This window comes from Thalassophryne amazonica, chromosome 9, assembly GCF_902500255.1.
Source record: "Thalassophryne amazonica chromosome 9, fThaAma1.1, whole genome shotgun sequence".
Classification (NCBI taxonomy): domain Eukaryota; kingdom Metazoa; phylum Chordata; class Actinopteri; order Batrachoidiformes; family Batrachoididae; genus Thalassophryne; species Thalassophryne amazonica.
In genome coordinates, this window is record NC_047111.1 from 61,280,749 (window position 1) to 61,305,749 (window position 25,001).

Below are 25,001 nucleotides of genomic sequence, written 5' to 3' on the forward strand. Positions count from 1 at the left end.
GGTCTGTATGCGGTAAAAGTATGAAACTTATAAAGACATTCACTTAGCAGTCACATTCATGTCTCTGGGTGCTCTGCCTTTGAGACTGAGAGACAGCTAGGAAGATTTTACCCCTTCGTCACATTAGCTACAAGAGACAGAGGCAAAGCGAACAGCTGCCATTCATTTTCAGTTATAGTGACAACAGAAATGTGGACGCTATGCTGCCTGCCAAGACAGCATGATGATAGTGTGATGTATTGGCTACTTGGACAAAATATTCCAAGATGTAAGAATTCACTCAGACACAGCTGTATTTCTATATGAATTAATATGTTTGGCATCTTTTCTCTTATATTTTGTGTTTGTGAATAATGAACACTTTTTAATCCAAAACCCCATTATGTACACAGATAATACCTCTGAAGTGGTTTACATGACATTTTAGAGAGCCTGCAAACTAGCGATACAGGAACATCACCATGACACACCTTTTACTGAAAATAAATCAGACTTTGATTTCGCTAAGTAGTCAGCATGGATGAAAAGCTCATGGTGAGTAGTCATGAGCTGGTCATGTCCTGCAAACACCCATCAAGTGACTTGCCAATAACAATGCCTTTGGAGGAGAATGAAGATCCAAGCCTTTAGGGTGGTGGTGATTCCTGTTCTGTTGTGTGGTTGTAAAACGTGGATGTTAACCAGTGACTTAAAGTAATGAGTGCATGTCTTTACTACTTGCTCTTTCCAGACAATTCTTATACCACTGGAATGACTTTGTGTCAATCAATGGTTTACTTTGGAAGACTAGGATGAGAAGTATTACCTGGGTTGTGAGGGAAGGTCAGGTGACATTTTAGTCATGTGGTGTGTTTCTCAGGGCATAATCCATCACACAGGTGCTTCAATGATGTGGTTGGAGAAGCCCAAAAGGAGGCTTATGTTTCACCTCCTGCAGTAGATAGATGGTTTCTTTGGAGTTGCCATCTCTGCCCAGAAGGTGGTTCTGTGGTGTGGTGATGAGCACATCTGCTTCAAATTCACCATCAATCCAGCATTCAAGAAAACACCAAGCAGGTGACAGACACATCTATGGGATATTATACAGTGGTCCCTCGCTATAACGCGGTTCACCTTTCGCGGCCTCGCAGTTTTTGTTTCGCAGATTTTTTTTTGTTTAATTTTGCATGCTTTTTTTTTTTTAACAGCACATTGTGTTCTGCGTCCTTATCAGGCGGGCCGGTCGCGGCACCGGTCGGCATCACCGCGATTGCTCTCACTACCTCCAATGCACTTACTGAGTCTGCGGGCTCGGTAAACGCAGCAGTGGGCCACTCACACCTCCCCCTGTCTGCTGCGCGGAGCTGTGCCAAATCTGGCATATAAAGTGTGTATTGAGGGGTTTTACAGCCTTAAAACATCTATAATTGCAAAAAATAGCGCTGACTACTTCGCAGATTTTGCTTATCGCGGGTTATTTTTAGAACGTAACCAGCGATAAACAAGGGACCACTGTATAGGGAAATCAAACATGCTTTTTAAAGCAATCTAGTGCAGTGTTTCTGAACCACTGGGCCCATTCATGGGCCATTTAGCACTATCTTGTGGACCATGAGTTTTTTTTTAATTGTATAATATTAGTAATACTAATATTGCAATAGTAGTCTAACGAAAGAGCGAAATTAGATGGTTTAAACATCATATAAATCTTAGAAGCAACAACTATTCAAATAATAAATAGTGTGTGTGTGTGTGTGTGTGTGTGTGTGTGTGTGTGTGTGTGTGTGTGTGTGTGTGTGTGTGTGTGTGTGTGTGTGTGTGTGTGTGACTTTGATCATGGAAATTGGGAAGAGCTGACATTTGCCATTTGGTATACTTATGTATTTTGGATCAAGGATGAATGCTGCTAAAATGGAGAGTTGGTAGGACTAATATTTTTGGAGAAATAAGCAACATTAGCTAACAACAATGATCAATGGACGTTGTGCTGTAATGCATCATGGGAGTTCGAGGTTTTGGCATTTGAAATGTTGCTATTGTGGTTTATGTTAGTTTAAGTGTTGTTAGTGTTATTGATTTATTGTTTTTTGTAGTTCAGTTGGTTTAGTCAGTTTAGTTATGTGTCATGTTGCCGTTACCATGAGTGAAAACTGTAGCATGTTTGATGTCTTCTGCCACATCTCTATTTCTGGGTGTGTAAAAATAAAAGCACCTACTTGCGGCAGAATACAGTAAAGACAAAAAGCTCTGTGTGCGTGCGTGTGTGTATAACTTCAATCACAGACAAACTGTGGAGAGTTGACAATTGCTGTTTGGTATCCTTATGTATGTTGGGTGAAGGAAGAAGGCTGCCAAAATGGAACATTGATAGGCCCAATATTTTTTGGAGAAAATGCACATATTAGCTAGCAATACTGAACAATGGATGTTGATAATGACACTCTGGACTCACACCCCATTCTAGCAGGGGGGCAGTAAATCATCTACATAGTAAAAGCGTGTATATGTTGGGGAAACTAAAATGCACGGACCCACACCAGGGGGTGTAAATGAACGGCCAATAGAGAATCCAATAAATACAATTTATTGCTGCAAATGTTCACAACAGGTCAAAATATGCTTTTAGTCTGTCAATATCAATATAACAAAAGATGAAGCGTGGGCATGCCCAAGGGTAGGAGACGCCTAACCAGAGAAGAGCCAGGACCCACGATGTTCCACCGCCAACAGAGACCTGCAACACATCAGAGCCGCCAAGTCCTGAGTCCCCAGGTGGCCACCGCTTCCAGCTGTCAAATCTGGTACTGCTGGCAGGAAAAGAGACAGGTTACAGGGTGGGTGTGTGAACACCCAGCAAACAAGTCAGCTGAAAATACAGTTCCTTTCTGGGGCAAAACCTCCACCTCCAAACACAGGAACGCAGAGTACGTGCAGTGCCTTATGTATCACTTAATCAAGTCTGAAGTGTGGAGTGGAGACGTCAACTCCTTCAACTTCCATAAACGTGGCTACAAGCTGCAAGTGTACAAAAGGTTAACGACTGCAAAAAGCTCAGATGCAAAAAACATGTGCGTACGGCACAGAACGGCTGAGTAAGTTTACCTGTGTGGTAAGCTGATAACTCGGCAGAGTTCTGATGTCTTTCCCAGGCTTTTATGGGTGGTGGTGATGATGCGAAGACTGACAGCTGTCAGCTCCGGGCTCCTGGTAGACTTCCTGCGGCAACTGCGCCCTCTGGTGCCTGAAACCTGACAACAGGCAGGACGCCCTCTGGTGGTGAGCCAGCAGTACCTCCTCTTCGGGCGGCCCACACAACAGTATAATTTTATTTAGTAAGTAGGAAGTTAAAAGTAAGTACATAATATAATTGTAAATAAGTTAAAAAATACATGAAAGACAGAAGAAAGTGAAAATACATTTCCAATGTGGTCTATTTAAAAATCAAATGACAAAATCGAAGTCGGCGAGATGAAGAAAGTAGACAGGAGTACAAGGAGATGCGGCATAAAGTGAAAAGAGAAGTGGCAAAAGCGAAGGAAAAGGCATATTACGAGCTGTACAAGAAATTGAACAGTAAGTGTCAGGGCGGGCAGCAGCCTTGCACCAGGAGCAGCTGGACACACAATACAGACTCCCAAAATAAGGCTTAGGTGTGGAGGAAATCATGGCCTTTATTCCAGGCTCGGGTATGGTACACATGTAATCAGTCAGCGAGGCAGAGGTACAAGCAGGGTCAGGCTGAGACGCAGTCATGGACAGGCAGGGTTCTATGACACAAGCAACCACAGACATCCGGGGAGAGGCATGAGGCATAGTCAAGGAGAACAGAGCAGTAAACGGAACATGGTGTGGCAAAACTCAGGACTGTAGAAGGCGCTGGAAAGTGTACAAAGACAACAATCTGGCAGGGAAGTGAAGGACTGTGAGGTTTAAATGCAGGTGGACTAATCAGGATGTGAGATGAGGAACAGGTGGCGTTAACGAGGTGCACATGAGGAAAGATCTAGGAAGGGGCATGGCTAGTGAACAAAGATTAAACACGGGCAAGATTGTGAGGAGGGGAGTGCACAATGTGGAGTGATGTAATAGACAAAGACACGGGAGCTGGTGCCAAGAGTGTGAGTGAAAGATACGAGGCAGGTGCAGTGACAATCTGCTCTCACGGCAAGTCATGATTCAGCAGCACAAAATATACATTAACCTATTGGTTTGTGATATTGTGACGAAAAGCGCCTCATTTTCATCACTGCAGCACAAATTCATTCTCATTCATTCCGTGATGGCTGCACAAAATTAAAAGTGAAGCGGGCGGGGGGGGGGTTCAGGGTAGTTATGGTTAGGGTGGGGGGAAGGAGTAAGATTAGGTCATGGTTAAGGTTAGGGTTGGGGGTTGGAGTAGGGTTAGTAATAGTGAGTTAAAAATAAGCCCTGTCACAAAAATTTGACTCATTTCATCACGGGAGCACGAAAAAAAAAAAAAAAACGTGAGACTGGGCTGGCAGTGAACACAATCAAATATGAGTGAGGGACGAAGACATGATGGCAGGTGCAGGGGTGTGGAGTGGAAACAAATGGCAATGAGGAAAAACCGAACAGAGCTAAAATGGGAATCGAGGGCAGAATAAAATACAACAACAAACCAGGCATGAACATGAGAACCAAAAGAAAATAAACACTAAGACAAAACTAAACCAGAACTGTCCAAGAAAACAAAGTGGTTAAACCAACTACAAATAAAACAGAGACCGTGATTAACAAAACCTGACACTAAAGCACAACAGATAATTTAACAAATGAGAAGAACAAAATAAGCAAGTGATAAACAATGAAAACACAAACTGGCTGAACAAAGCAAGAACAGAACTGGACAATGGCTAAAGTATAAAAGTAACAAAGAAACAAAGTGACAAAGCAAAATAGAACATAGAATAAACACATAATGAAAATAAACAACTACTAAATCAAAGCTGGAACAGAAGATGCAGCAAAGAAAGGGGCAAAAAAGGGATCAAAGCCTGGATCAGGGCCGGGCATGACAGTAAGGAAGGAGAAAAGGACTTGTACTGATTGGCCAGACAAAGGGACAGAGTTGGAAAGGATGTGCAGCAGGTTAGGGTGGTAAAAGATGCACATGGTAATGTGCTGACAAGTGAGGAGTGTGTGTTGAGAAGGTGGAGGGAATATTTTGAGGAGCTGATGAATAAAGAAAATGAGCGAGAGAAAAGGCTGGATGACATGGTGATAGTAAGTCGGGAAGTACAAGAGATTAGTAAAGAAGAAGTGAGGGCTGCTATGAAGAGGATGGAGAGTGGAAAGGCAGTTGGTCCAGATGACATTCCAGAGGAGGCATGGAAATGTCTAGGAGAGATGGCAGTGGAGTTTCTAACCAGATTGTTTAATAAAATCTTGGAAAGTGCAGAGCTGCAGTAACTACAGAGGCATAAAGTTGATCAGCCACAGCATGAAGTTATGGGAAAGAGTAGTAGAAGCTAGGCTTAGAAAACAGGTGAAGATCTGTGAGCAGCAATATGGTTTCATGTCGAGAAAGAGCACTACATATGCAATGTTTGCTCTGAGAATGTGTCATTGTGTGTTTGTGGACTTAGAAAAAGCTTATGAGAGGGTACCAAGAGAAGAGAAGGGTTGCTTGACGCGAGGACGTTTCGCTTCAAATCACAGAAGCTTCCTCAGCTAAAATTCTTGCTCTGGTGGTCTGACTTCTGTCTTGACTCTTGTAGAGAAGAATAATCAAGAAGTCACAAAAGCTGGAGTTTTAAACTTAACCAGACCCCTCTTGCCGAGAGGCAGACTACTATATGCTAGTGACTAAACAATAGCTCTAATTAGCACCTATTGTGCTCCAGTTAGCACCCTCCTAATGACAGGACAGCTGTCCCTCCTAATGATGGGACGGACCCTCTCCTGATGGCTCCCTTGACGACTGATGCTGATGACGTGAATGACTCATTACCATGAACAAAAGACTGAAACTGCTTTGACCTGAGTACCCCATTGTAAACAGGGGATAAAGCGTGTCTCAGACCCCTCCCCGGTTAAGGCTGGGTTTCAAACATTTCACAAAGAATGCCTCCTTGACCCCTCTCTCAAACCATTTCTTCTCTCTGGCTAATATTTTAACTTCCTTGTCCTCAAATGTGTGGTTAGTGTCTTTAAGGTGGAGATGAACTACAGACTGAGGTCCACTGGCGCCCTCTCTGTGGTGCTGGTATAGCCTTTTGTGTAAAGGTTGCTTAGTCTCACCTATGTAGTGTTCGTTACAGTTTTCCTGACATCTGATAGAATACACTACATTGCTTTGTTTGTAACTAGGGATCTTGTCCTTAGGGTGAACTAATTTCTGTCTCAAGGCGTTAACCGGTTTAAAGTAAACTGGGATTTTGTGCTGTCTGAAGATCCTCTGTAGTTTTTCCCCTACTCCTGCTAAATAAGGGAGAGACACTCCTCTTCTTCTTGTCTCCGTCTCCTGTCTATCTGGTCTCTTTGTTCTCTGGGACTTCTGTACTTTGTCCAGGGACCATCGTGGGTACCCATATACTGTGAGGGCTTGCCGGACAAGTTGTTGTTCTTTAGCCCTTCCCTCTGCAGTTGTGGGCACCTGTAGGGCTCTGTGTTGAAGCGTCCTGATCACCCAGAGCTTGTGTACAAGGGGATGGTTTGAACTAAAGAGCAGATATTGGTCAGTGTGAGTTGGTTTTCTGTAAACCCCTGTCTGGAGCTGCCTGTTCTCTCCAAACATAACATCACAGTCCAAGAAGGCTAAATGGTTGTTTCTGGTATCCTCACGTGTGCACTTGATATTGGCGTCCACCGAGTTGATGTGTTCTGTAAAGTCCTCAACTTCCTGTTGCTTGATTTTAACCCATGTGTCATCAACATATCTGAACCAGTGACTGGGAGAGATGCCCGTGAAAGATGTCAAGGCTGTCTTCTCCACTCCCTCCATGTACAGATTGGCCACAGTGGGGGATACCGGAGACCCCATCGCACAATCATGAATCTGCCTGTAGTAATTCCCCGTAAACAGGAAATACGTGGCGTTAAGACAGATCTCCAAGAGTTGGCAGATGTGGTCTGGTGTGAGTTTGGTCCTTTCAAGTAGAGACACATCCTCCAGCAGTCTCTGCCTCACAGCTGAGACGGCCTCAGCAGTGGGGATGCAGGTGAACAACAAAGTCACATCAAATGACACGATTGTTTCATCTGCCACCAGCTGCAGGTCCTTGATCTTGTTCACAAAATCTTGTGTGTTCTCCACATGGTGGTCTGAGTTACCCACTAGAGGAGCCAAAATCCACTTGAGGTGCTTGGCCAAATTGTACGTGATGGAATCTGTGCTACATACAATAGGCCTGAGTGGCACGTCCTGTTTGTGGATTTTGGGCAGTCCATACATGCACGGAGTGGCGTCCCCAGGGTACAGTCTGTAGTATGTCTGCCTGTCGATGAGTCCCTCTTTCTCTAGGTTTTGGAGGTAGCTAATGATTTTCTTCTTATAGCCGCTCGTGGGGTCTCTCTTCAGACGTTCGTATGTATTGGAGTCACTGAGCAAGTTGTTGATCTTGGCCTCGTAGTCCGATGTGTTCAGGACCACCGTGCATCTGCCTTTATCCACTGGCAGGATAAGGATGATTTGGTCCTTTTGCAGTGCTGACAAAGCTTTCCATTCTTCTCGTGATGTTGGACAGAGGAGGCTTAGCACCGTTCAGCACTGCTGTGACTCTTAGTCGGAGGTCCCCAGCTTCTGACTCTGACAAACTCTTGTGTTTAATGGCTGACTCTACTGCAGTGATGTAATCTACTGTCGGTATATGTTTAGGGGTCACTAAGTAATTTAGTCCTTTAGCGGGCACACCCCCAACACACAACACCTTCTCCATGACGGAGCATATCGCAGTGTCTGCAGTGCTTCAGGGTGAGAGACTTTTGATTTGATTTATTCAGCAATAAGATACATGTACGTAAAATAAACAATATAGTATATTAAATTGCAGAGGATAACACAAAAAAGCATAGAAGCCATTTCCATTTTGGTCCTCAAAAAAACAAACAAAAAAAAACAAAACAAAAAGAAAAACAGATTGCTTGGCTCGTCCTTATCCTTCACCATGAAACACGTCTCATGCAGCCCACTGCCTGTATGCCGGATTGTAGCCGGGCTGGACTCGCTCAGACACTTCCAGAAGCACAGGTCCTGTCCGATCATACTGGAAGGAATGTGCCATCAACTCCTCACAAGTTGTTTTGCATATTGCGCACTTTATGACTCACAAAAACTAAATTCAGAAGGGTTTGAGACACCCGTGAGGACTCTGAGTAATTAGAGAGGAAATGTGTTGTGCAAATTTTTTTGAACAGTTCAAAGTTCAACCAACATGAGAGCGACGCCCTGCAGTTCACACGAGGAGAATGCAAACTCCCTCACACATTCCCCGGGCACCAGACTGTGGCCACTTCTCCTAGTGGTTGGATTGTGTTTAACTGTAACTAGGATGGGTTAAATGCAGACGACAAATTTCATTGTATGTAAGTATATGTACAATGACAATAAAGGTTCTATTGTATTCTGTTCACATTTCATGAAAATTCATGAACTTCTTCGCCAATACCGTGTCACAGCCCAGTGAGATACTACCCTAAGGGACACAAAAAGACAGAAAGTAAAATCCGAACATATTTTATGATGCTGCAACTAACAATTATTTTCGACATCAATTAATCGGTTGACTATTGTCTAGATTAATCAATTAGTTGTTTGGTCCACAAAATGTCAAAGCCCAAGATGACATCCTCAAAGATAAAGTTTTGTCTGAAAGCTAAAGGTATTCAGTTTACTGTTAAAGAGGAGAAAGAAGCCAATAAATACTCACATTTACAAAACAGAAATCACAGAATTTGGACATTAAGAAAAGACTCTTAAATAGTTGTTGATTAATTGAATGATTTATTCATTGTTGTAGCTCTACATGTACATAATCCTGTCGTTTGACTTCACAGACTTTACTCAGTACTTTGGTTTTGGAAGCAGCGGTGTGTGTGTGTGTGTGTGTGTGTGTGTGTGTGTGTGTGTGTGTGTGTGTGTGTGTGTGTGTGTGTGTGTGTGTGTGTGTGTGTGTGTGTGTGTGTGTGTTTGGGGGGGGGGGTGGTGTAAATGGGTGATTGTGAAAGTGATTGAAGGATGCGACTTTGGTGTGCTTTTGCATCTTGTTATCTGAAAGTCATGTCTGCAGAACAGATACATGTTGCCATAGTGACCCAAATGCTTTTAATGCGCAGGTTGGACAAGAACAGAAGTCCGAGCAGATGGGCTGAAGAATAAATTTCCTCACAGCTCACCTTTCTGTGCACACTGCTGTGCGCAAACCATTTCCACGCTGTGTGTCCTCTACAGATCAGGAACTGAGACTAGCTCCCGTCCCTCAGCTCTTAGCCTTTTTGTCACCGTCTTTGTCTCCGCTCTCAGTCTGTGTTCATTTTTTCTTTTTTGACTCTGATACTGAAAATGTATGACGGATTATATGCTCAAGTATCGGGGATGTGCTTACACCTCCCGATCAGGAGCGCAGATGAAAAGACTCATTATTTGTTTAGACTTTATCTGAGATGTCACAATGAATCTCCAACTCTTCTCACCTCAGCTCACTCCAGTTCAGTGTAGGCCAGAAGATTATAATAAGATTATAATATACCAGTATTACACTGCCAGAGTGTCAAAATATCACGTGGGGAACCCTGAGAGGGGCCAATCTCATGAATCAAACCAGAGAAGGCTCTGAACTTACCACATCAGAGGTTGTTGCTGATTGCTGCCTTGTCGGGTCCTGAGGACTTCTGAGGAGTCGGTGCAGTGGCATCCTGCTGAGTCATCCAATCTGACAGCAGCAGGGTTTGAAGAAAGAGTGAGAGCAGCTTAATGGTTTCTCTCTGCAGACTTGAACAAAAAGCAAGCAGGAGAAAGACATCAACAAGACTACTCCTTTATTGGACGATGGCTGTATTTACCGCACTACAATAGTTTTATGACTGTGTTGAATTATAATGTGATTACATAATTTCTTGCTGTGATTCTGCTGCAAAGTGACATCAGTTTCTCCCAGAAATGAGTTTCTATAAAAGGAGCAGAAGCCACGCTGGTTTTCAGTCATCTGAATGCAAACACTTGTTGGTTTCTCTTTCACACACACACACACACACACACACACACACACACACACACACACACACACACACACACACACACACACACACACACACACACACACACACACACACACACACACACACAAAGTGTGTTCACATTGTGTTTTGGCTCCGCAGGAAGAAAATGCCATTCCACCATGTGCGGGCCGGTTTGCTCTACCCAGACAACTACCTGACCAACTCCCTGGCAGAGAGCAGCGAAGCCTTCCAACTCACCAGCCTCTCCACGGAGGAGCTGGGAGGTGAGTACACCAGGGAAGTGGGGGGGTGCAAGGTGCAAGCAATTAATGCTTCACAACTAGAACAATGCGGTCAGAACACTAGAGTTCCTCTAGGGCAAAGATTTCCATTTAGTAATTCTGTCTATGCTTGACTGGTTGCATTGGTTTCCACTTATAGAGTTTAAGAAATAAAATCGGTCACAAGACTCACAGTAATGCATTCTTGGACAAATGTGCAGGATAAATGTCCAGTCCTGAATTAGGGGCATGCTGGGCTCCCAATTGGTTTTAATCTATTTTTCATAAAAATTGATGCCAGCAAGAGCTCATAAATTCCTGTGAATCAACTCTCTGAATGTTTGGAGAGAAAAGACCATGTGTGGTTTGTGCAAGCAAGAAGAACTAAATGTCCACTAACCTTGTCGCTTAGGTTTTAACATAGAATTTCATGCATTTGGGCCATATTTTGACATAGTTGTAGTTTAAGCCCAAAGTTTGGTTGAAAGTTTTGTTGTGTTTGTTATATTTTGAGGTGTCTCTCCATTGACATTACTGTAACAGGTTTCAGGGAAAAAATGTCATATTTAAAAAACATTTTTTAGATGACTGATAATGTTGTTGAAATTCCAGATGATATTCCCAGATTTAATTTAGTACAACATAGGCAAACATTCACAGAAATTTATTATGAATATGCACAATCCTATTTTTTTTCGATGCGGAGGTGATGGTCTCGTGGTTAAGCGTTGGGCTTGAGACCAGAGGAACATTGATTCAAATCCCAGCCTGACCGGAAAATCACTAAGGGCCCTTGGGCAAGGTCCTTAATCCCCTAGTTGATCCCGGTGTGTAGTGAGTACCTTGTATGGCAGCACCCTGACATCAGGGTGAATGTGAGGCATTATTTGTAAAGCGCATTGAGTGTCTGATGCAGATGGAAAAGTGCTATTAAAATGCAGTCCATTTACCATTTACCATTTGTCTGAGTGTATTTAAACCAGTTATGCACACAAACTAATAGCACCTAATTACTGGCCTCTGGTGGCACATGCCAGGGCAGGTGTTGTGTGGGCCGCTGAAGAGGAGGTACTGCTGGCCCACCACCACCAGATGGCGCCCTGCTTGGAGTGCGGGCTCCAAGCACAAGAGGGCGTTGGAGCCGCTGGAGGTGACAGCTGTCATCCATCAACACCAGCTGTCACCCATCACCACCACTACAAAGACCGGACTGCAACTCCACCTCCTCGCCGAGAAATCAGCTACCATTCAGGTAACTTTCTCTGCTGACTCAAAACATTGAGTAATAATCTTCTTTGCAGCCGTTTTCCTGTGGTGTATCCTTATCTGTGGGATTGGCGTTTGGTGTGATCAGCGACGGCTTCGCTTCACACTCCAACCAGATAAGTGGTTAGACAGGAGCTGCACGAGTGTGTGGTTGGAGGTGGAGGTGCTCCTTCCTAACTAAACACTGACTGTGGGATTACTGAGTGTGCAAACTCACATTCATCAGGACTGTCTCTGTTTTCTGCCAGCAGTACCGGGTCTGACTGCTGAAGACAGTGGCCACCTGGGGCGCAGGGCTTGGCGGCTCCGGTGTTCTTCAGCTCCGTTGGTGGTGAAAGCTGTGTGGGGATCCGGCTCTTCTCTCGCCAGGCGTCTTCTATCATCAAGCCTGCCCACACATCACCTGGTGTATGATTGACAGTCCACCATATTGTTATTGTCTGTACGTCGTTGTGCGATTCACAACATTAAATTGTTACTTTTGGCTTATCCATTGTCCGTTCATTAACGCCCCCTGTTGTGGGTCTGTGTCACAACACTTTCACAACAGCAGGTCTAGAATCCACCTATGTGTGTGCCATATTTCGTTTAAATGAGATTGAAAAGCCAGTGATCGCTGGGATTGGCTCCAGCTCTCCCATGACCCTTAATTGGAATAAGTGGGTATAAAAATGAATGATTATACTATGATTCCTACAGCAAAATATTCATTATAACAACGAGTCACTTTGATGATGATGATGATGGATTGAGCCATCGTTTCAATGGATCTCCGTCGCTGGCCACTTAATGTCTATGTCTGCGTTGGCCAATCAGCCCGATGTGCAAAGCACAAACGCCCTGACAGACATCGTAGACAAACTGTGAATCTTGCGGGGCAGTAGGAGCCAGTGGCGGATGCTGGTCTTTCAAGGAGGGGAAGCTCAATTTCGGCCTACATCATAAAATGTGTTGGTTTATTTATACGTAAATTCTACCCTCCGTTCCTTTTCAAGAAAATGATCTGTGACCCTGTCGTACCAACAGGGTGTCTTTTCCAGGGACTTGACTAGTGTCCTCTCAATGGCCAGCAGAGCTAGGCTGCTTAAACGGCCTTGGCCCATGGTGTTGCGGGTGTAAGACTTGAGCTGCTTTAAACAGGAGAAGCTCCTCTCTACACCTGCAGATGTAGCTCCAATCGTTGCCACTAATGACAATAGTTTGTACACCTGAGGCATTGCACTGTCCAACTCCATGTCTTTCAGAAACAGCAATAAATCACATAGCTTTCCCCTGTTGCCCTGTAAGTCCTGGTTTGAATATAGGACTTGAAGTTCAGACCTCAGTCTCCCTGAATCAAAGAACTGGCCAAAACTTTTCAGGACACTCTGAAATGCCTCCTCTGGAAACACTTGTCTCATCTCATCAAATTTCCCTGGATTGACCAATTCCAAGAAGCGCAGACTTTCCAATTTGCAAAACGCAGAGGTAGCTGCTATGTGAGATTGTCTAGGATGGCCATGTACAGATTTCTGTAGCGCTCCTTGGGATCCTGTAGTTGTGACAGACGGCTTTTTCTCATGGGCTCAGTTTGTGGGTCTGATGTGAGAAGAGACTCAATTCTTTTATTGCAGTACAGAACATCCATAGCTCTCTGCTGGACAATGTCAAACACCACATCAGTCTCAGAGAAGATTTGTTCATATGTGTACAACATGAACACAAACTCAAAATCCTCCAGTTTCATCAGAAGGCCTTTGGCACAGTCTAATGTGTCATCATCCATGGACTTATCTGCAATGATCATCTCAAAAGTTTGCAGGAGGGCATCATAATTGTTTGCCACAGTGCTCACTATCCGTGATGTGAAATTCCATTGAGTAGGAGCATTTCTGGGCAACCTTGAGCAGCCTGCAGACTCAAGAAAAGACATCCTCTTTGTGGATTTTGAGAAAAATGTGGCAAACCCAGAGAGTGATGCAAAAATATTCTGCACTCAGATAAGCATTTAGCCCCCTGAGACAGAACCAGATTCAGTCTGTGTGCATAGCAATGCACAAACATTGCACTGGGGGCTATTGCTTTAACTTTGGCCTGCAAACCATTGAGAGCTGAAGCCAAGACAGCAGCCCCATCATAGGTTTGCACCACAAGTTTCTCCCTGAAATTGTAGCCCTGCATGTTCTCATTCAAAACTTCAAAAAGACTGAGCATCTCTTCCCCAGAAACATCAAAAAAATCCAATAAAGTGCTCCTGAATTTTACCTGCTCTATCCACATAGCGAACAATGACAGAGAGTTGAGCATGGCAAGCTATATCAGTTGTTTCATCCACCTGCCATGCAAAAAAGGGAGCAGCCTGGATTTCATCCTTGATCTCATCAGAAACAGTGCCTAAAAGAGCAGAGATCAAGTCATTTTGGATTGCATGGGACATACCAGAAAACACAGCTGATGACTGGAATTGTGTGGCCAGGACAGAGTCATATTTAGCTAATGTTTCATTAAACTCCCTGTAATTCCCCTTGTTGGATCATTCAGCACTCTCATCATGCCCCCTAAATGACAGCTCCTGACGGCCAAGCAAGGAAGTCACATCAATAAGGCGGTTTACGAAAGCTCTGTTTTGTTTAACTGCTTCATTATGTTTTGCCACTTGAATGCGAGCGCCTTCATTGATTACATGCTCAACCCTGACTCTGCCCAGGCAACTTAACCTTGCACATGCACTCACATGTTCATTGCTTTTTTTATTCCTTTTGTATGCCCTGTCAAAGTTGGACAGATCCCCAAAACCCACTTTTGACCAGACAACACATCCCTGAGATGGTTTCATCAAGAGGCATGGCCAACAGTACATTTTATTTGTTACAGCACTTCCAGTCAACCAGCTCACTTTGTCATACCAGGACAGCTGAAAAGACCTGTTACTTTTCCCCACTTTTGGCACCAAATTAATCTGAGGAGTTGATCTGCCCTGCTGTTTAACTCTAAGTTTTTCTTCGTAAGGAAGACTATCAAATGGCTTCGCCAAAATCCGGTCCACAACATTCAAATTGTCTGCCATTATGTGCAGCTTGCTACCTAGCTAGCTCGCTAGCTGGGACTGGCGCGAGGCTAGTGTGAAGTTTGTCCGCCTGTGAGTGCTTTGTGACGGTGGAGGAGCTCAGCAGCACCTGCTGTTCGGTAGGGACAGAAACTGCGATAGAAGTCAGAAAGAGTGATAGAAGTCAGTATCCAAGCAGCTACAAAAAAACCCCACCAAAATAGAAGCTCGATTTGTCGTAGTCGTTTTTAACAAAGAAAGTGCCACTAAGAGGATTAGGAAAGTCTCCGGTTCAACTCAGAACAGAATGAAAATTAAAAAATGCTCCCACGGATGTTTACTCCAAAAGATCGTTGATTCGCTCATTTCGCTGTCAATCAAAAAGGGATTGTGCCTCAGACTGATCATGCAATCATCATGCAGAAGCTAAGCGTCCGGGCCAGCCGAGGCCAGCCCACTGCCCCATAGACCCCCAGAGACGCTGAGCGTCCGATGGGCGGGACAAAGCCCAGCATTTATCCAGTGACTCGTCTCGTTTCGCTGCACTCTTTGCTTCACTATTGAACTCTGTGGACGCTCAGCATCCACACTGTTTAAAGCACTGTGAAGCTGCGGGAATGAGTGAGAGGAAAGCCGCATCGTTACCAGTGATAAGAAGCTGATTCTGAACAAAAGTTGAGCACGTTGTAGCGCATATTTAGTCAGTGACATATACACACAACAGTATACGAGGGCTGTCAATAAAGTAACGGTCCTTTTTATTTTTTTCAAAAACTATATGGATTTCATTCATATGTTTTTACGTCAGACATGCTTGAACCCTCGTGCGCATGCGTGAGTTTTTCCACGCCTGTCAGTGACGTCATTCGCCTGTGAGCACTCCTTGTGGGAGGAGTCGTCCAGCCCCTCGTCGGAATTCCTTTGTCTGAGAAGTTGCTGAGAGACTGGCGCGTTGTTTGATCAAAATTTTTTCTAAACCTGTGAGACACATCGAAGTGGACACGGTTCGAAAAATTAAGCTGGTTTTCAGTGAAAATTGTAACGGCTGATGAGAGATTTTGAGGTGATTCTGTCGCTTTAAGGACTTCCCACGGTGCGAGATGTCGCTCAGCGCTCTCAGCCGCCGTCGTCAGCCTGTTCAAGCTGAAAACCTCCACATTTCAGGCTCTATTGATCCAGGACGTCGTGAGAGAACAGAGAAGTTTCAGAAGAAGTCGGTTTCAGCATTTTATCCGGATATTCCACTGTTAAAGGAGATTTTTTTAATGAAAGACGTGCGGACGGGTCCGCGCATCGGGACGCAGCCGCCGTGACGCTCCGCCACAGGAAAAACACCTCTGTTGAAAGCCTTAAGGACAAGTTGGAACATGTCCTGCCTGTTAAACAATTTCTCATATACTCACTCCACTGAAAGCCATCAAAAGCCACCTGGATTTTACAAATGGTTATCAACACGGAGGTGTTTTTCCTGTGCCGCCGCACCGCGTCGGCTGCGTCCCGACGCGCGGATCCGTCCGCACGTCTTTCATTAAAAAAAATCTCCTTTAACAATGGAATATCCGGATAAAATGCTGAAACCGACTTCTTCTGAAACTTCTATGTTCTCTCACGACGTCCTGGATCAATAAAGCCTGAAATGTGGAGGTTTTCAGCTTGAACAGGCTGACGACGGCGGCTGAGAGCGCTGAGCGACGTCTCGCACCGTGGGAAGTCCTTAAAGCGACAGAATCACCTCAAAATCTCTCATCAGCCGTTAAAATTTTCACTGAAAACCAGCTTAATTTTTCGAACCGTGTCCACTTCGATGTGTCTCACAGGTTTAGAAAAAAGTTTGATCAAACAACGCGCCAGTCTCTCAGCAACTTCTCAGACAAAGGAATTCCGACGAGGGGCTGGACGACTCCTCCCACAAGGAGTGCTCACAGGCGAATGACGTCACCGACAGGCGTGGAAAAACTCACGCATGCGCACGAGGGTTCAAGCATGTCTGACGTAAAAACATATGAATGAAATCCATATAGTTTTTGAAAAAAATAAAAAGGACCCTTACTTTATTGACAGCCCTCGTATATTTGATCACTTATTTTTGGACATCTTAGGGGAAGCTGAGCTTCCCTTGCAGTCTTAGAGCAATCATCTCTCATAGGAGCAGTATGGCGACGTTGACGCTGTTAATTCGGCCTGGTAGTCCTTGCTTCCTCGAACAGCTTGCATCCCTTGTCGCAGGACCTGTGCCATTAAGCACGGTCTTTGGCGATTTTCTCGAAGGACCCAGGGTCGATCCTATAGCCCTTCAGAGAGGCTTTAAGTACATCTTTGTAGTGCTTGCGCTGTCCCCCCTGAAATCTCTTTCTAGTTGATAACTCACCGAACATGAGTGCTCTTGGGATCCTTTCAGGACCCATACACACTACATGTCTGGTCCAGCGTAGCAGAAAACTCAGCAAAATCCTGAAAATCCAGGATTTCTATATATCATCAATCACAGTATAATGAAATCATTATAATATGATTCCTACAGCAAAATATTCATTATAACAATGAGTCACTTTACAAGCACACTAAAAACCTGATCATTATCTGATTACTGGAGTTATCTGATTATTCAAGTGGTCATGTCAACAGCAAAATACAATATGCTTTATTAGATAATGACCATTAACTGATTATGACAAATCAGATTAACACACGTAGAGTCCTCCCCAATACTCCAATTTCTTTGGTACATGTATACCATTAATTGGATAGATTTCATTTAATTTTTTTACATTTTCCCATGTGTTAAAGCAGTTGTCACTTGCATTTCCACAAGTAAAGTGGGCCACACTGTTGTCTCGTCAGGGATTATAGCATCCTTCATCAGATCACAAAGTGTCAAGAGTCCATTGTGCATCTAAATTTGCCAGGACGCTCAAGGCTGTTTCAACATACCTTGTGCATTGTTTCAGAATTCTAAAGTGCAAATTTCTTGGCGATCTATGCATTTTATAGACATACGAGTATATAGTGTATTTGAGCGGTGTTTGCCGTGGTCTAAAAGCATGACGTCACATTTGCCCACAGTTTGTGTACCAGGACATCACTGAGAGAAAGAGAGCAAGAGAGAGAGAGAGAAAGAAAAAAAACCCTGAAAGTAGTGTAATGACAAAAAATATATATTCCAATTCATTTGTTTTTGCTGTAAAGTGAATCCATTTGCGTTTGAGATCAAATAATTGTAGAGAATATTGAGAATGTCACTGTCACTGAATGCCACTGAGCGATAGCTGTCTTTTTCTTCATGACATGGAGCTGTGCTTCATGATTTTGCGCTGTTGGTCCTTTCTCTACTTCAAAAGAAATCCAACTAATGGCACTAACGAAGGACACTGAAGCCAAAACGAAGCGAGAAACCTGGACTTACTTTGACTTTCGGAGACATTGTTTAATCGTCGTCCAATTCATCCGTATTCCGTTTTGCTTTCTCTCTTGATGGTTACTCATCGTTTGTGTAGTTCCCATACCGTCAGTGTTCTGTTTGATTGTCGTCCAACTTCTTCCAACCTCCCAAGTCTGACGTCTTGCACGAACGTTGACAATATCTGAACGGATCAATAACTACAGATCCAACGAAAGCTGAAAGTGACTCGTCCATGTGTGGGACAAAAAGCAACGCTGTCATACAGAAACAATAGCGGCAAGAACGTTTTATCAACTACTTTAACTATTTACGCATGTTCCAGCCATTTGTGGTGGAACAGCTGTGCGTACACGCATGTTCTAGCCACAAACGCCTGGAATGTTTCGTTTTGATAAAGCGTCAATGTTGGCATTTGCTTTGTTTTTCTTTTGTAAGGGCCCCTTCACACATAGTATGATTAAGTACAGATCTGGGCGACTCACGGCGGAACAGCTCGTATGAGCGAACCATGAAAACATTGAGCCAACGGGCACACGTGCATGATCCTGGTGTGATGGTGTCGTGCACGCGACTGTGTTGTGCGAGTAGGAACACAGTGTGAGCACCTGGGACGAGGTGCACCACATCTCACTACTGATGTGGAGGAAAAAAAAATAAAACCCAGCTGTGTAATTAGTGAATGTCACTGGGTTGATATAAATAATACATAAAATGGGATGTAATACAGACCCCAGCTGTTAAATTAAAAAAAAAAATGGGACTCACAGGATTCGAACCTGTAAACTCTGATTACTAGATAGAAACTTTACCACTGTGCTACCATCGCTGGCCTGTAATCACAGCAGAAAAATACCTGAAATCAACAAGGACATGAAGGAGGTGCACTTTGTGTGGCCACTGCAGCCCGGCGCAAAGGCAAAAGATATTTTATATATGGCAGAGACATGCACCTCACAGAGGAATGTTGCAAGTTCATGTCCTTCCAAACATGGAATGTGTTCTCAAGCTGTAACGTCCAGGTGCAGAGATCTTTACAGCCGTGGCTGTGAGCGGACACGCCCCCCCGTCCATTCAGCGCCCAGACCAACGTGTCACTCTGTGTTATGTGGTCATTCATTTTCGTTATTTGTTATGTAATTGCATGTGGGTATTGTCGTAATTATTTACAAAGCATGCCCTCCCCGTGGCACGCCAGATGTGTTGGGGGCAGCGGGGGTGGGGAGCGCGACACACGTGCACATGTACGAAACACATGCACCACATGTGTGTGGCTTTTTGCAACTCCACAGTAGTGGGGACACTTAGACAAATTTCACATCCAGCTCACCAGTGATCGTATGCTGACTGTTTTCGTGATGATAGTGCGAATGGCCACACATTTTCTGAAGGTGCGTTTACACGTAACCAAGACGTGCTACAAATGTCATTTTTCTGTCATTCGTGACACATTCCTAACATTCTTAATGTGACTTAACGCATCTGAATAGGTTTCTTAATAGTGCGTGTTGGTGCATGATATTCTTGATATTCATGGAGCATGTTTTTGCCTGTCAAAAAATCTTCCACAAATGTCACACACCACCCTCATTTCGTCTCACGTCGTGGAGGTCACAACTGAGCGTATTGATCTGTCTTGATGAGTAGTGATCCTTAATAGAACATGACAACGTTCATAGTGGTTCCTGTGATGGTTCTTGGAGCCCAAACTGTCACGCGTTATTACGAAGTGACACGGAAACTGTCAAGTTTTGACACGACTTGTAACGCGGCATCACATTTCACTGCGCGCCACGACGAATCAGTTTTCTGTCACGTGCGCACAATTAAACTTGGCTCCAAATGTCGTTCCACAGTTCCTGCTGAAGCTCCTCAGGACGCTCCTGCAGGTGTTCCACCTGCTGTTGTAACTGATGAGCGGAAGAACGAATCGGAGCCAGAGGAACCAGAGGAGCGAGAGGAGACTCACATGCAGCCAGACATCTCTGCACCTCCTCCAGTCTGGTGGAGGAAGAAGCATGCGCACAATTAAACCCTGCTGCACCGCATTCAGTTTGATTGCGGACACCAAGTCGGCTAAAAGTCTAATTTCAGTGCTCTTCAGCGCGCTCCTGCAGGTGTTCCACCAGCTGCATGTGCCTAATGTTTGGGAAAATGCACGAGACGAGAGCCGCATGAAGCCACACATCTGGCTCTGTCCTCCTGCTCCTCTCTGTGCCACTCCATGGCACAGAGCCCAACTATGCATGCAGTCACAAAGTTCTTCTGAAAAACTGGAGCGATCTGAATTCGGTTGGATGAATATGGGTGTGTGTGGAGACAATTCACCTCATTCACGATGTGACAGAACTTAACGATGCGCTGTTACACGCAATAGCACGTAATAGCGTGCAACAATGCGGAACACTATTCTTGACCGTGCGTAATGGTTCCTGATAATTCTCCAGCAACACGTGCCATTAATCGTAACGTGTGGTAACAGGTTGCAGCAGTTCCTGAGGACACCTGACGCCCCTGCCCCGAATCATCACATTCGTGATCAGCGGCCAAGAATGTATACTTTGTGGCATTCGTGACTTGTCGTCATTATGTGTAAAAGCAGCATAAGTGCCAAACGAGCGGTGTAAGATGTTCATGTATGTCAGTTGGAATTTAGCCGACACCTGCCTTGAGAGGGTTCGGTGGGCTGTCACAGGGCACACTCTGTCTTTCAGCCACTGGTGTGCGCAAATACTTGTAGCAACAGGTGTATGAGGCATTGGAAGCAGCTACAATTTTACAAGTATTGCATAAGATTCCTGCTTCATGCACATTAATGCGCAATTCAACCAAACTCGCACTATGTGTGAAGGGGCCCTTAGTTTTGGTTTTGTTTCATTCCTTTATGTGCTCTTGATTCACAGGATTTTTGGTGATGGGAGAAGTGCAGGATCATTCGTCCACCTTTTCTTGACGATTTGTGACTTTGTGACTTTTTTCCTTCATTCAGCTATCGTTGTGCGCCGTGTGACCAGACCTTCAGAAATGTTCTTCTGCATACATTGATTATACCAATAAGTGCTGGTACCTTTCTATCAACTCGAACCAGTCTGACAGTTCTCCTTTTGTCCCTGCTACAACAAGGCAGATGCAACAAGGCATTTTTGCAGAGAGAACCGCAACTCACTGGATATTTGTTTATGAATCATTATCTCTCAAGATTGTTGCGTCTGAAGATTCCAGTAGACCAGCAGTTTGCGAAATATTAAAAACATCCTGTCACCAACAACCATGTTGCGTTTAAAGTCACATAAATCACTTTTCTTCCCCATTCTGATTCTTTGTTTGAACATCAGGAGAACCTATCTGCCACATGATTGGCTGATTAAATATTTACATTAGTACAACCCCAATTCCAATGAAGTTGGGATGTTGTGTAAAATGTAAATTAAAGCAGAATACAATGATTTGCAAATCCTCTTCAACCTATATTCAATTGAATACACCAGAAAGACAAGCTATTTAATGTTCAAACTGATAAACTCGTTTTGAAATGGATGCCTGCAAAGCTGGGAGAGTGGTATGTATCACCTTTCCTTCTAACAACACTCAATAAGCATTTGGGAACTGAGGACACTAATTGTGAGTGTCGTGATTGGGTATAAAAGGAGCATCCCCAAAAGTCTCAGCCGTTCACAAGCAAAGATGGGGTGAGGATCACCACTTTGTGAACAGCTGCATGAAAAAATAGTCCAACAGGTTAAAGAACAATGTTTCTCAGCATTCAATTTCAAGGAATTTAGGGATTCCATCATCTACAGTCCATAACATAATCAGAAGATTCGGAGAATCTGGAGAACTTTCTACACGTAAGCAGCAAGGCCGAAAACCAACATTGAATGCCCGTAACCTTCAATCCCTCAGGCGGCACTGCATTAAAAACCGACATCATTGTGTAAAGATCTTACCGCATGGGCTCAGGAACACTTCAGAAAACCATTGTCAGCTAACACAGCCATATATCAAAAACATTGAGAAACGCCGCCGCCTTCTCTGGGCCTGAGCTCATTTGAAATGGACAGACGCAAAGTGGAAAAGTGTGCTGTGGCCTGATGAGTCCACACTTCAAATTGTTTTTGGAAATCATGGACGTCGTGTCCTCTGGACAAAGAGCAAAAAGACCACCCAGACTGTTACCAGCGCAGTTCAAAACCCAGCATCTCTGATGGTATGGGGGTGTGTTAGTGCCCATGAAATGGGCAGCTTACACATCTGTGATGGCACCATCAATGCTGAAAGGTACATCCAGGTTTTGGAGCAACACATGCTGCCATCCAAGCAACGTCTTTTTCAGGGACGTCCCTGCTTATTTCAGCAAGACAATGCCAAACCACATTCTGCATGTGCTACAACAGCGTGGCTTCGTAGTAAAAGAGTGCGGGTACTAGACTGGCCTGCCTGCAGTCCAGATCTGTCGCCCATTGACAATGTGTGGCTCATTATGAAGTGCAAAATACAACAACGGAGACCCCGGAGTGTTGAACAACTGAAGTCGTACATCAAGCAAGAATGAGAAAGAATTCCACCTACAAAGCTTCAGTAATTAGTGTTCTCAGTTCCCAAATGTTTGAGTGTTGTTAGAAGGAAAGGTGATGTAACGCAGTGGTAAACATACCACTGTCCCAGCTTTTTTGAAACATGTTGCAGGCATCCATTTCAAAATGTGCAAATATTTGCACAAAAACAATGAAGTTTATCAGTTTGAACATTAAATATCTTGTCTTTGTGGTGTATTCAATTGAATATAGGTTGAAGAAGATTTGCAAATCATTGTATTCTGTTTTTATTTACATTTTACACAACATCCCAACTTCATTGGAATTGGGGTTGTAAATGAATGACTGGCATTGGACTCAAAAAGGCTGGACACAACTGGGAGACTCACACAGAGGCGTGGATTAAGAAAAAGGATTTACTGAAAAAACAGGCAAGTGTCGGTACACAGAAAGGCAAGCCAAAAACAGAAGCGATATCCAAATCATGACACTTACTTGAGGTCAAAAACAGGCAAAAGGTTCTGATAACGCAGTGTGTCAATAACATGGACAAGGACTGTAAAAAAGGTTGGTAGTGAAGACACGAGGTACAACGAACTGGCAAAGACAGGAGGGAAAACAGAGGGTTTCAATAACAGGATGAGATAAAGAAAACTGAGACACAGGTGTTGTGAAAGTGTAGTGACACGGACCCACAACAGGGGGCGTTAATGAACGGACAATGGATGAGCCAAAAAGTAACAATTTAATGTTGTGAATTGCACAACGAAATACAGACAATCACAGAATTTGTATGCAATCAATATACAAAGGTGACGTGTGGGCAGGCTCGAGGATAGAAGACGTCTGTCCAGAGAAGAGCCGGATCCCACACGGCTTCCACTGCCAGCGGATCTGAAGAACACCGAAGCCGCCAAGTCCCGAGTCCCAGGTGGCCACCGTCTCCAGCTGTCAGACCAGGTACTGCTGGCAGAAACAGAAACGGTTAATGGTGGGTGTGAGAAGACACACCCAGTAATCGTCCCTTGATCAGTTCCTCCGGGAGGGAGAACCTCCACCTCCAGAAACAGAGTCACCCGTGCAGCTCCTGTCAATCACTTCCCTGGAAGGAGTGAGAGGCGAAGACGTCGCGCTCACACTTTCCGCCAATCCAGCTTCCGACTGTAGCCACAGGAAAACGGCTGCACACAGAGCAACGTTTAGTCACAGATAATTACCGCAGAGAAAGTTACCTCGAGTGGTAGATGATTTCTCGGTGAGGAGGTGGAGTTGCAGTTCGGCCTTTATAGTGATGGTGATGAGTGACAGCTGGTGCTGATAAGTGACAGCTGTCACTCCCAGCGGCTCTGACGCCCTCTCGTGCTTGGAGCCAGCACTCCAAGCAGGGCGCCATCTGATGGTGGTGGGCCAGCAGTACCTCCTCTTCAGCGGCCCACACAACAGGACCCCCCCCTCAACGGGCGCCTCCTGGTACCCGACCAGGCTTGGCCGGGTGCCGCCGGTAGAAGTTGGCCAGGAGGGCCGGGTCCAGGATGAAGCTCCTCTTCGGTCCAGTCCCCGGGTCCGGGTTCCGTGTCAGGGCCTCCCGGACGGTCTTCTCCACGTCCCAGGTGAGGGTGGCCACGACAGTGGACTCGGGGATGATGGTTTCTGTTGGGTCTGACAGTTCGGTTCTTCGTCCCGGGGCGGTATGCAATCCGAAAGTCAAAACGCCCGAAGAACAGTGACCAGCGGGCTTGCCTGGGGTTCAGACGCTTGGTGGTCCGGATGTACTCCAGGTTCCGATGGTCTGTGAAAACCGTGAATGGTACCGAAGCGCCTTCCAACAGGTGTCTCCACTCCTCCAGAGCCTCCTTCACCGCAAGAAGTTCCCGATTGCCGACGTCATAATTCCTTTCAGCGGGGTCAACCTGCGGGAAAAATAGGCACATGGGTGGAGAACGTTGTCGGACTCCCCGCTCTGGGATAGCACGGCTCCTATCCCTGAGTCAGAGGCGTCCACTTCAACTATAAACTGGCGATTTGGATCGGGCTGCACCAGAACTGGTGCAGTCGAGAACCGGAGTTTCAACTCCCTAAACGCGGCTTCGCACCGATCCGACCAGGTGAAGGGGACTTTAGTGGAGGTCAGGGCTGTCAGGGGGCTAACCACCTGACTATAGCCCTTGATGAACCTCCGGTAAAAATTAGCAAAACTGAGGAACTGCTGTAGTTTCCTACGGTTTGTTGTTTGGGGCCAATCTCTCACCGCCGCAACCTTGGCCGGATCAGGGGCGACGGAGTTGGAGGAGATAATAAACCCCAGGAAGGACAAAGAAGTATGGTGGAACTCGCACTTCTCA

At 44.9% G+C, this 25,001-nt stretch overlaps 1 protein-coding gene across 2 annotated transcripts in view; it reads left to right on the forward strand.

Moving 5' to 3' along the window:
- LOC117517245 (calcium-binding protein 8-like) overlaps positions 1-25,001 on the forward strand; it is a 152,344-nt gene that overhangs the window by 10,718 nt on the left and 116,625 nt on the right. The window contains exon 2 of one of the 2 annotated variants that reach the window (XM_034178188.1): positions 10,315-10,439. In XM_034178188.1, coding sequence (XP_034034079.1) covers positions 10,322-10,439 — 118 coding nt within the window. In that variant the 5' untranslated portion in view covers positions 10,315-10,321. Of the gene's footprint in view, positions 1-10,312; positions 10,440-25,001 lie in introns of those variants that run through there. The other variant, XM_034178189.1, reaches the window with a different exon arrangement.